This window comes from Chiloscyllium punctatum, chromosome 19 (genome assembly GCF_047496795.1).
Source record: "Chiloscyllium punctatum isolate Juve2018m chromosome 19, sChiPun1.3, whole genome shotgun sequence".
Taxonomy (NCBI): Eukaryota; Metazoa; Chordata; class Chondrichthyes; order Orectolobiformes; family Hemiscylliidae; genus Chiloscyllium; species Chiloscyllium punctatum.
In genome coordinates this window covers 62735020-62748243 of record NC_092757.1, presented here as the reverse complement: position 1 = coordinate 62748243, position 13224 = coordinate 62735020, and the positions used below count along the sequence as shown (strand labels likewise).

The 13224-nt window shown below is 38.3% G+C and overlaps 1 protein-coding gene across 1 annotated transcript in view; it reads right to left on the bottom strand.

Annotated features, from left to right (window-relative positions):
- nf2b (NF2, moesin-ezrin-radixin like (MERLIN) tumor suppressor b) overlaps positions 1 to 13224 on the bottom strand; it is a 74249-nt gene that overhangs the window by 52370 nt on the left and 8655 nt on the right. Inside the window, exons 2-5 of the mRNA XM_072589556.1 lie at positions 10958 to 11094; positions 9325 to 9453; positions 6822 to 6947; positions 3881 to 4003 (exon numbers count right to left, since the gene is read on the bottom strand). Coding sequence (XP_072445657.1) covers positions 3881 to 4003; positions 6822 to 6947; positions 9325 to 9414 — 339 coding nt within the window. The 5' untranslated portion in view covers positions 9415 to 9453; positions 10958 to 11094. The remainder of the gene's footprint in view (positions 1 to 3880; positions 4004 to 6821; positions 6948 to 9324; positions 9454 to 10957; positions 11095 to 13224) is intronic.

Below are 13224 nucleotides of genomic sequence, written 5' to 3'. Positions count from 1 at the left end.
GAATGCAATCAACAGATGGAGAAATGATCTGCTAGCTGCCACCAACAGTAGCACTGCATCCTGCCAGCTGTGACTCTCTGCTTTTATTTTCTTTACCCAAGGCAATACCCCATCTTGTAATAAAATCCAAGCACAACTTTTATGGCTGAGTTAATAGAACACATATTCCATGAAATTATAGAAGTCTTCAGTGGTGAAGGATTTGGGTATCATCATGCATAAGTTGTACACAGCTAGTATGCAACTACAGAAGGTCATATGGAATGCAAATAGAATTTTCGCATTCATTACTAAAGGAGTGGATGGATTACAAAAGCAGGGAAACTCCGAACAACCTCGATTAGCCGAACGAGATGGCTGGGGAGTATTTTGTTCGGAAACTGATTGTTTGGATAACTGATCTGATCGTAAACAAATGAAGACATACTGAACATTCGAACTGAACTTTGTCCACTCAGGAGCATGCTGTATTCGTGCTAACTCCTGAGCAATGATTGACATCAGATGTCTTTCACCCCCTCAACATTTTGGATTGGGACAAAAATGAACTAAAGGTTCATTAACTCATTCATGCAGGTGTGGTTCCACTCGTGAGGATAAAGCAACTCCTGTTTAGTTGCAATAAGTGAATTTCAGTCCCAGCCCCACTCTCCTGGGGAAAGTAACCAGCAGAGAGAGAGGAGGGAGAGGAAAAGGAGAGCACAGGCAACCGGGGGGGGGGGGGAGAAGAATCCAACATTAGTCTGTGTGGCATTGCAGATTGGAACAGGTACTTAAGATTCTGGAAGAACTGGAAATTCAGGTTGCAGATCAGTTTTGTGTTGCGCTGTTGTCATTAATGTGCCATTACAAAAGAACTGTTTTCATTCTGGTAGATGTCCTGTGATTGTGGGTAAGCGTCCCTTCTCATAGCGTGTTTTTCATATAGAGTTCATAACAATAATGGGACCTTGAGATCTTGTTTGGATAACCCGAAATTTGGATAATTGATGTTCGGATAACCGAGGTTGTTCTGCAATGGTTCAAGTCATTTCAGAGACTGCATCTGGAGCACTGCATACAGTTTTGGCCCCCTAACTTGATGCAAGATGTAATTGCACTAGAAGCAGTTCTGAAAAGGTTCACCAGATTAATTACAGAGATGAAAGGCTTGTTTCAGGAAGACAGATTAAGAATAGGATCTGTACTTGCCAGGGTTTAGAAGGACAAGAGTAAATCTAATTGAAATATATAGGATGCTAAAGGGGATTGGCAAAATAGACCTGGTAGGGCAGTCTAGAATAAGAGGTCATAATATTAGGCTAAGGAGTGGCGGATTCAAAACAGAGATGAGTAGGAATTATCTTTGTCAAAGTGTTATGAATTGTTGAAATTCACTGCACCAAATTAAAGTGGCCAACGGGACACCAAATAAATTTCAGGAGGACATCAACAGATTTTTATTCACTGGTGAGTTAAAGGAGAATTGGGAGCAGGCAAAGTGGAGTTGAGGCCATGATGGGATCAGCCATTATTGAATTATATAATGAAGCAGGGTCGAGGAGCTGAATGACTACTCCTGGTCCTATCTCTTTTGATCTACAGATTGGATTCTTTTGCAGTCCTCTCTCCATCCACAACTATATCTTTGCAGTAAGCACAGGCTAACTTCATGTTTTTTTATTATCCTGGCCCACAAAAATGTATTAATTGTATTCACTACTTCTTTGCCTATTCCGCCAACTTAAATCTACTTGAAGTCTTTTGTTGTCTTCCTCACCATTTGCCAAAACTCCGCTTGTGTCATCTGCACCTTTGAGATGGTACGTTCAAGCAAGAACTCGACCTCAAAGGGATCAAAAGTGCTGACCAGATATCCTAACCTCATCTAGTTCCATTTGCCAGCACTTAGCCCATGTCCCTCTAAGCCCTTCCTATGCATATACCCATCCAGATGCCTTTTAAATGTTGTAATTGCACCAGCCTCCACCACTTCCTCTGTCAGCTCATTTCATATACACCACCACTTAAATGAAAATGTTGCTCCTTAGGTCGCTTTTAAATCATTCCCTTCTCACTTTAAACCTATGCCTTCTCATTCTCGACTCCCTCACCTGAGGGAGAAGACCTTGTCTACTTATCCATGCCCTTCATGATTCTATACATCTCTATAACAGTCACCCCTCAGCCTCTGACACTCCAGGGAAAACAGACAAAGCCTATTCAGCCTCTCCCAACAGCTCAAACCCTACAACCCTGGCAACATCCTTGTAAATCTTTTCTGAACTCTTTCAAGTTTCACAACATCCTATTCATAGCAGGGAGCCAGAATTGCACACAATATTCCAAAAATAGCCCAACCAATGTCCTGCACAGCCTGTGCTGCGGCATTAATTGTCTAATACTATTCAAATATTTTTTGCCATTTTACTAAGTTATTATCTATTTCTAAAACTTCTTCTGTCTTTCAAATTGACAGTTTAGTCTTCTCCTTTACCGACAACACACTAGTTAAACCCTTCCCCACAAATCTAGTTAACCAGTTTGCAAAGACATAGGTCCCAACTCTGTTCCATTCAAAGCCACCCCATTAATACAAAGTATTAATACAAAATAAACCTGAGGAATCTGAACACATTCTTCTTATGTCAGACTCACAGCCATCCACTAGCTGTCTTAATCATATTCATTCTGTCAGTGAACTCAAGATTCACTTTGAGGTCCTGCTATTTTATCCACCTTCTTACAAACAGAATTATTTTGCAAAACTGAATTGTTTTAAAATATCGCTTTCAGTATGAACAAGGCAGCATGGTGGCTCAGTGGTTAGCACTGCTGTCTCACAGCACCAGAGTCCCAGGTTCAATCCCAGTCTTGGGCGACTGTGTATGTGGAGTTTGTACATTCTCTGTGTCTGCATGGGTTTCCTCTGGGTGCTCCAGTTTCCTCTCACAGTCCAAAGATGTGCAGGGCAAGTGAATTGACCATGCTAAATTGCCCCATAGTGTTAAGTGCATTAGTAGAGTGAAATGGGTCTGGGTGGATTACTCATTGTGAACTTGGTGGGCCAAAGGGCCTATTTCGACACTGTAGAGAATCTAATCTAATCTAATCTAATTTTCAATTAAATCTTTGTCTTCTCCAAATACTTCTCACTGACTCTATGTTGTTTAACCGAATTGCTAAAACATAAAGTTTAATTCTAAAATTACTCATCTATTCCTCCAACTACTGAGTTTCCCAGTACCTTGCTTTGGATAGTCACTTCCTACTATGGAACAGTGCATTTTACCTCCAACTGCACCTCAAGCTTAATACGGTTGAGCTCAAATCAGCCCAGCTAATAACTCTTATATGTGACTTCTCTTGAGACTCTGTTTCAGAAAGTCCTCTATTATGAAAAGTTTTGTAAAATATAGAATGCCACATTCCCTACAATTTAAACAAAATTGCAGTTTCTCATCAACTCAACTTCAATGTCAATCTCCTGCAGTATCTCAGCTGCCTTCCCACTCTACTGGTCTCTCACAGTTTGATTGTTCTTCAATAGTTTAATAGTCTATTTACATTTTACCAAAGAAGCACAGTCACATGCACAGTCATGATCTTGATTTGCCCTTCCTTGACTGAGTGGAAAAACTGAATACATTTCATTTGTATATATACTGAACCTCTTGTTCCCAAGGACCTAAAAACATGCTTGACCCCAAAACCGGATGTAAAATCCAAACAGAATTTAGAAAAGGTTCAGTTCTCAGAAACACTATCAATGGATACAGCGTCCAAATCATTGATAAGAACTGAGCATTATTATTGCAGGTAACCAAACCATTTCTGGTAAACTTCTTTGCAAAACAAACTTCCAAGAGAAAAGCATTCATGTGATTTTGCACACACTGACCTGCAGAAAGAAAAGGTGCTGCGTGATTTCCTGGACGAGTTCTTCTTCTACTTTTTCAGGGTAAAACTTGGCCAAGAAGTGAAATGTGATTGGATCCTCCTTGGGAACCTCTTGATCCAACACCTGTGTACAAAAGTCCGTCAGTAAACAAATGCCCCTTATTTACTTAAAGCTGGACTCAAAATTCACCTCCAAACCTCCACTCAAAAAAGGCTCCGCTACAGATTGTCTCAAGGGCTACTGTATGGTATTCATGGAGCATTTTTTCATTCTCTCTTACTTATTAGGTGATACAGTCATATATTAACAACATCTCCTGTATTTGTGTTGACATATTGGGTATTGGATTCATACTGAAGCAAAATTAGAAGAATTCATCAATATCTTCAAAAATTATCAGAACTCAATGAAAGTTAAAGGAAAGCATTAATTTCAACAATGTCTAAGTTGGTACAAAATCACAATCATTGGCTAACAAGAAACACATTTTATTTCTGATTTACAGCATCCACAGTTCTTTTGGTTTTTAAAAGTTAAAAGGAGTTAAGGAAAATGACTGAGACACACTTTTACAAACAAAACCACCACCAATTTCCACAGAATGGTATGATCACAACTAATGTATTTCCACATACGCATAAACCTAGAACATTTTAGCCTGGTAATTATTATACATTTTACTGCCACTCAAAATTCAATTTAACAATTGAGTATTCATTACAAGAGTACATGCAACATTTTGCCCCATATAGTAGAGCCTAAACCTTATGCAGCTTTAAGCTAGGGTTCCTATCCTCATTTGCAAGGAATTAATTACATTAGTAATTTCAAATTTTCCTGGCTCCCAGTTAGCTACATATTTCTTAGTTGACAGTTTTAAAATTGTTATTTCTCATTTGTAGCCTCCCTCTCCTCCACAGACCCCACCGACTCCTCCCCCACCAAAAATTTAGCAGTTTTCACCAATATTCCCTTTTAAAGTGTTCCAGCACCCTAAGAACTGCAGCTGTTTAAGAAGACATCTCACCACCACTTTTTCCATGGCAATTAGAGATAGGCAAGAAATGCTGGCCCAAACAGTGATACCAAAAATCTGTGAACAACTTTAAAAATTTAAATTGTTGATAGTGAAGTGGTGACAGTAGAATATGTACCTGGAGCACGTTCTTCCCTTGGGTCTGGAACTGATATTGAATTTGGCAGCATTTCCATTTCAAACAAAGAAACCTTTTGTTTTGGATAACTAGTTATTGTAAATAAAGTATTTATTTAAACAGTTTTTAAAGGTATCTTTAAAGTATAACCAGGCAGATCAGCAGCTTGCAAGTAGGCCTGTCAAGAGGTGATTGCCCTGAAACATTAACGCTAGCTTCCTCTTCTCATAGATGTTTCTTTTTCTGATGAGTACTTGAAACACTATTTCTACTTTTCTTACAGATACACACCACTCCCAACCGGGTTTTATTATTTACGTTAATAACTTGCAATGCTTTTACCAATTGCACCTAACTAAAGTCATTATGGACACCAAAAGGCAGGCACACAGCTTATTGGCATAACATTACAACATAAGTTATTATGCATATTGCAATGAAAAAAAGAGGAATGCATTCAAGTCCAACAAACTTACTGCTTAGACCATATTTATTAACCACCCCTCTGTTACATTTTCTGGCATTGTCCAAAGTTGTCAACTATTCTGAGGTTTATAAAGTATTGAGCTACTATTTTATTCTCTTCATCAAACATTTTAAGATTGAATGATGGCTTTCAGTATATTCTATTTAAATGGTAATTTGGTAGTCAGAACTGGAGCATTGCTGAAAAAACACTTTTTCAAATCCTTCTGTCTTGCACTTATCAGAACGTCTCACAACAATACAAATTCAAGGGAAACTAATATTTCAATTGCATGAGAAAACAGTGCTCATCAACAGACAAGTAAGGTCTGTTTGGTAGAGGTGTTGTCAAGGAGAATGCAAAGAAAAGCTAATGACAGTTAACTGACAGGAGTTATTAAAGTTTAAATTAGGCATATTAACTCTAACTGGATAGGTCACTGCCCTAAGAAATGAAACTGTGAATGGGTATCACCTATTTTGTTGAGGCACAGTGCGTGTATGAGTTTCTGTCTGAAAGATCAGGACCCCATGTATTAGTAAACGTAGTTTCCAGTACATACAAGTAAGTCAGAGTGCTTGCCCGTTGGACAATCTTAAACTGATTGTCAGTGTAATTCCTCACACTTTCAGGAATACCTAGCTAATGTTGTCAAACTACAGAATCACATCTAATGTTAGTGACTGCACTATTCGTTTTACAAGTGTGAGCTGATTAAACACAGTTTGTACTTTGCTTGATGTAACTGAAGAATCATGTTGTTTGATACAATCCGCCAGTTTTTGTGAAGTGCAGCCTACATCACACCTGCTCTGAATTTCATATACCACGTTACTCATTTATATGATGGAAAGAATTTCTTTTTGGCTTGATGGCAGTATACCTCAGATTACCCTGGAAGATGCCATCTCAAAAGGTTGAGCAACAGGTGAAACTAGCCACCTCATGCTGTTAATATGCAGTAGCAATACAAGTAATGATCTCTAGTAACAGGAAGCTGCTATCAAGTAAAAAGACATGAGTGTTGGTTTTCCTCTTGAATTTGTATTCTTGCAAAATATCTTAATGGGAAAAGCTTCAACAAAGTGTGTCTTTTTTTAACAGTATCCGATTCATCTGTACAAAAACACTATTCACATTGAACTCAACACATTGTTAAACAAGAAAATAATTTTTTTTCCTAAAATCAACATTAAACATTTTTTTAAAATCTAAGAATTTCATTGAAACATCATTCACTAACAACTTGAAACAGCTTCAAATTTGATAAATAGTTTTGTGATTTATGTAAATAATACTTCTTAAAAGCGCTTTTAAATACCCTTTTCTCCATTTTTAGCCATGCGTATGTATCTTTTACAATATATCGCAGGCCGAAGAACCAGGTTTCACGCAATCCAATTGTTCGACACACCAAGTCAAATAAATCCTTTCCTTTCCATTTCACCTAAAAAACATAAAATAAAACATTTATTTCTTAGTCTGAACAACTAGTTTTGGATGTCACTGTAATTGCTCAGTAGCAGAGAGTACTGACCACTGTGGATCAGGAACTGGGAAGGTTCCTTATTCAATCCTCCTTGAGAATTAACATTATTGATTTCACACAAACATGAAAATGTCTCAAATAGCCTCAGTGTCCCTAAGTGCAAAAGATCATGTGACAGCAGGAGAAGCTAACCTTACCACCCAATAACTGAACAAATGCCTCATTCATTACCAAATCGAGATATTCACTTAAGAGCAAACAACAGTGATTAACAACAATCAATTTCTCTCCCAGAAAGAATAATTTTGATAAGTTTGATAAAGATAAGATCAGTTGCCACCACACTGCTTGAAGGCCCTAATCATTAACAAAGCTGTCAGCAGTGTGAAACAATTTTACAACATGAATCACATTGTTCCCAGAAATGAACGGGATAATGCAGTTTGGGTGATGGTAATAACTAACAATTTAGTAACTTGTTAAATCTTTGTTAGACACACTCATTTACTATTGCAAAAGCTTTTTTCAAAAATATGACAGCTCTGGTGAAAGTCAAAACTGGTGACTGGAGTTCAGATCATGATACCGGGCTTCTGTTGACACAGAAATGCAACAACGCTGGTTCCAACTGATGCATCACAATACTGTAAACAGTCAGGCAGTTGCAACACAGCATTGCTTGAAAGAAAACTCAAAAATAACTAGGAGGAAAAGAACACAGATTGAGTGAATCATATTAATACTTTATTTTTGAAGGATATTCAAGCATTTCAGCTATAAAGAGAGACTACATAGGCTAGGGTTGCCTTTCTTGGAGCACACAAGGCTGAGGGGAACGCATACTGAAATCTAGAAAATTACGAAGGATATAAATAGGTTGGATTGGAAAAAGATTTCCCCCTTGGTCACAGATATCAACAACCAGATGAATAGATTTAAGGTTTTTGGAGAATTTTTAAAAAATGTTTTCACGTGGGTATGGTGGGTATCTGAAACTCACTGCCTGAAAGGGTGGTACAGGCAGGAACCATTACCACATTTAAGAAGTATTTAGTTAAACATTATTGCATAAAAGACAGTGGGTCAACTGGTGGGAAATTGGATAAAACTAGATTGATGCATGATAACTGGTACAGACACAACAGACTCTAGAATCATTGCCCTGTACTGCAACTGTTTAAACAGAATCATTATAGTCCAGAGACTGTCCAAAAAACTGAAAAGATTCAAATGAATTTTATTGTGTGAAGTTGTTCCTTCAGGTCCACCACAGAAAATGTCAAAATGGAAACTCTGTTCATTCCTACTACTAGGTAAGGAGCACCTGCAAGATCTGTATTTAATTTTATGCTTACTTTATATTTCTACATCCATCTTTATAACAGAAACTGCCTAAATAAACTTGTCATCCTGTAAGAAGGGTGTGCATTGAAAGGAGGCCTTTTGCCTAGATCCATAATTTCAGCCTGTTCCTTCCCCACCCAATTTTCTTTTTCCCCATTGTGGTTCTTTTTTTTCCTCTTTACACCTATATTTGTGATACTTCTGAAGCTGTACACCAGTCCATAATTTCCGGTTTCCTGGCCCTGGCTACCTTCTCTTCACCATAGATGTGCAATCCAACTACACCCAACGTTAGGATGATATGAGGCTCTATGCTACTTCCTTGGAAGAAGAATTGAATAGTCCTTACCCTCATTGCTCTCCTTTGCTTGATTGAATCTGTTCTGACTTGAAACAAGTTTTCCTTTAACTTTCGCCAAGACCAAGATGTGATTATGTGTACCCACATATCTGTCAGCTATATCTGTCTTTGTGTGGGGTGTGTGGGATGTTTCTTGTTCCAATCTTACTTGCACACTCCAACAACAGCTCTCTCTCTGGTGCAATGATGAAGTCATTGTTGCTACTTCCTATCTTGCCTCGAATTGGAAGTCAATAATACTTCTCCAACACTTCCTTCACTCTTGCCCTCATCCTTTCCCCTCTTTCCCAGATAAGGATCCCCTTGTCCTCATTTCTCACTTCACCAGTCTCTACATTCAGAAGATCATCCTTTGCCATTTCCATCACCTCCAGCAGGATGCCTCAACCAAACATGTCTTCGCCTCCCCGATAGCATTACACAGTCCCTACATGATATCCTGGTCAACTCACAACATCTGTTTAGCTCCAGTTTACTTCGATAGGATCTTCATATACCTGTACAAAAACTGACGATCAGATTTGCCCGTGTAGCACTTCAAAGAATTTAGACAAACCACCGACACAACAAAACTTGACAGAAATTCAAGTTTCTTCTTTCTACAAGACAAAAACAAACTTTCTCTCCTACCTCACAGCTAAATTCCATCTCTGCATCCATGGTGATAACCTTAACTTTAAAAGTTTTGGGTTGTTTCTTCTTTAAGCCCATGATCGACATTTTGCTTCCAATTCCTTTCAATGTTTTCCACGACTAAATCTGATAATTGAAAGCACAGCATTAATGTCACAATTATAATACATAACTGAACAAATCATACAAATATGAAAAGTGCAATGCACTGTGCCTTTCTCGAACCTTGGTTCGAGACAAAAAAAATCCAAGGTAGACAAGCAGGAGGCTAGAAGAACACAGCAAGCTAAGCAGCATCAGATGTTGAAGAAGTCAACATTTCAGGTGTAACCCTTCTTCAAGACCCCAAAGTAACTCTGAAGAAAGGTTACACCCAAAATGTTGACTTCTTCAACATCTGATGCTGCTTGGCTTGCTGTGTTCTTCCAGCCTTGTGCTCGTCTTTGTTGGACCGTGACATTTCTGACAAGATGTTCTTTCTTCCTAATACACATTTCCATAGTGGTCTCCTTTCACAAGACTCTTCCTAACCAAATGGAGGTACATGAGTATCCGCCTTTTTGTTTCAATTCACATTTCCCCAGTATCTCTCAAACAAATCTTGCAAGGTTAAAGGACCATACTGCAGGAAATCTACACCTATAGACTCTCCACTTACTTGATCTGGAGTATATGTTTTCTTCTCATAGAGAAATGCCCAGTTATTTGGGAGCTGAGGTACTGATAGGGATTATTGAGACTTGGAGACCAGTAAATGTGAACAGTGACAACTACATACACAAAATGACCAAAAGGGAGGGCATTGCAAAAGTGAACATGCAGCATGTCAACTATTACTGCTGTAATGTGTTGTCTGTTTCCAACAAGAGATCTGTAGTATCAATAAGTAACAGTTTTACAGCACACTCTACACTCCATTATAACTAAACTTCCTAGTTTCAAGCTACAACAGACATGCAATTAGAAAATAAAGTTTCTTTTCAAATTAGGCAGATAGTATTTGATGAAGTGCAGTGAGGGAAGTCTGAGGTTGAGCACAGATCCGTTAAGCCAAATGGGTTGTTCTGCTGCTGTTAATTAAGACACATCACTGGGCTGACTAAGTTTAAGGAGAAGCTCAAGAAGAGTTAGTAATTCACTGAATGACTTAACAAGTAGATTCTTGTTGTTATTTCTGCAAATTCACTGTTTCTGATAATCTTCTGCTGAAGAAATCGAAAAAACCCTGCAGAAAATTCAGGCAATTTACGTGACAAATGTATATTTAGAGTTGAAAATTTAGAGTTGATAAGCTCAGTAAACTAGATTGGGCAATAAAGAAAAATAGACCATGCTTAAAAATACTGCGGTGACACTGATCAATCTTAAAACCAGGGCACTGAGTTTACCTTAGATATGTTAGTCAGACTAATGTGTTCAGAATAAAAAAAATTCAATGATAAGAAAAGAACTTACATTTATAGGACACTTACATCATCCTGCATCTGGAAACAGTTCAAAGCTAATTAGCGCTTTCAGGCATAATCAAAATTGTAATATAAGATTGCAGTCAATCTACACACTAAATATTTTTCCATGTTTCACACTAGAAGTTGTTAAAAGTTTTAACATCACATCCAGAAGACAGTACCTGTAACAGCATATGACTCCCACCAGTACAGCAAAAGCAGATGCAACGATGAGGAGCTTAGGTTCAGGAGTGGAACTTGAACCTTGAGTCTTTTAATGCCAAGAGGAAATAGATATCATGAAGCAAAGGTTAACATCCTGCAAAAAGAAATACAAAAATAATAAAATAAACATGTAAGGGGAAGTCTCGATGTAGGAAAGTAGTAGGCTGTTGCATCAGTGGTTGGTGATTGCTTTTAATGTTTATCCGGTGTAGATTGACTACTGACTAATGTATATCTATTCTGCATATTTAAATTCAGATCTTTCTGGAAGTTAGGAATGCTTGTAATAATCCAAAAATGATTTTTTTTTAATCGATGGGTTACTATTTTAAAGCAAAGAATACAAGAAGTGCATCAGAACCACAGAGATTTACAATCCGTCTGAGTAGACTGCATGAGATGGGTCAAAAAGAAAGGATGCATTTTATTGGTTGTAATATTAGTTCCACTTAAACAAATTACAAATAATGTCAGCTTTACGAACATTAAAATAAAAATCTTGTTGCTAGCCTTAAATCTTGAGGCAGTTTTGAAATCTAACATTCCAAGAGTTCAACTTGACAGTTCTTGGATGAACAAATCAAAAATTAAAAGAAGATTCATGACAGACATCTCTTCCACAATCTCCTAAAAAATATTGAGCAACAGTCTGAATCATGCTAAAGGCTTAACATTACTCAATGCCCTGAATCCCTGAAAGCAACCTAAATGTCAGCTCAGTTCAATGTGCTGTGGATTCAAAGCCATTAGTGCAACATAATTGGATATAAGAAAGCAGGATTATCAGAAATGTCTTTTGGCTGAGGTCCCAAACATTTGCGTACTGAATATAAAATTTAGAGTACAAGAACTTTTCCTGATGCCCAAGACAACATTTATCCCTGAATCACCATAAAAAACTATTTTTCCTTACATTTTCTGTCTGCAGGATAATGCTGAATATGAATTAGCTGCTATATTTGCCTCTATAATGGGGTCTGCACAAAAAAGTTATCTATTAAACATGAAGTTCAATTGGATATCCTGGTGAGCTATATAAGTGGTACAAAAAAGTTCTTTAATCTGTCTTGATGAGAAGCAATGACATGTTTGTTACCATGTGAGCTATCAATGCAATGTGAATGCTAGAAAAATATTATTTTCCTAACTGGACTAACAAAATTTTTGTACAACAATAATTAGCATGTGCATCTTCAGAATTTCATCAATTAACTCATCAGTAGAAAGCATTACACATAAAATGTTTCAATACATACAACACTGCAAGTTTAGTTTGGCATATAGAAAGGATATTTGAGGCATGCAACAAAGAGGTTCATTGTATACAATTCCAATTTTTTCAGGGCACTGGTACAAACTGTTCAACAGGAATAGGAGTGCAACACTTGACTGTGCATGGTGTTGACCTGTTCAAATCAACAGCATGAAATGAAACTAGACGAGCCATATACCTCGTACGCCTGGAGGAAGAACGCCTCATCTTCCGCCTTGGAACATTTCAACCCCAGGGCATCAATGTGGACTTCAACAGTTTCCTCATTTCCCCTTCCCCCACCTCATCCTAGTTCTAATCTTCCAGCTCAGTAACCGTCCCCATAACTTGTCCGGACTTGTCCTACCTGCCTATCTTCTTTTCCACCTATCCACTCCACCCTCTCCTCCCTGACCTATCACCTTCATCCCCTCCCCCACTCACCCATTGTACTCTATGCTACTTTCTCCCCACCCCCACCCTCCTCTAGCTTATCTCTCCACGCTTCAGGCTCACTGCCTTTATTCCTGATGAAGGGCTTTTGCCCGAAACGTCGATTTCGAAGCTACTTGGATGCTGCCTGAACTGCTGTGCTCTTCCAGCACCACTAATCCAGAATCTGGTTTCCAGCATCTGCAGTCATTGTTTTTACCTCATATAAATACAGTGGCTACCACGGCAGGTCAGAGGCCAAGTAAGTTACTTGAAAAGATTCTGAGGGAAAAGATATATACGCATTTGGACAAACAGGATTTGATTAGGAGTAGTCAGCATGGCTTTGTGCGAGGGAGATCATGCCTCACAAATTTGTTCGAGTTCTTTGATGAAGTGACGAGGAAGGTTAATGAGGGCAGGGCAGTAGATATAGACTAGGTGAATTCAGAAAGTCTTTGGATCAGCTCATAGAATCCCTACAGTGTGGAAACAGGCCACTCGGCCCAACAAGTCCACACCAACCCTCCGAAGAGTAAC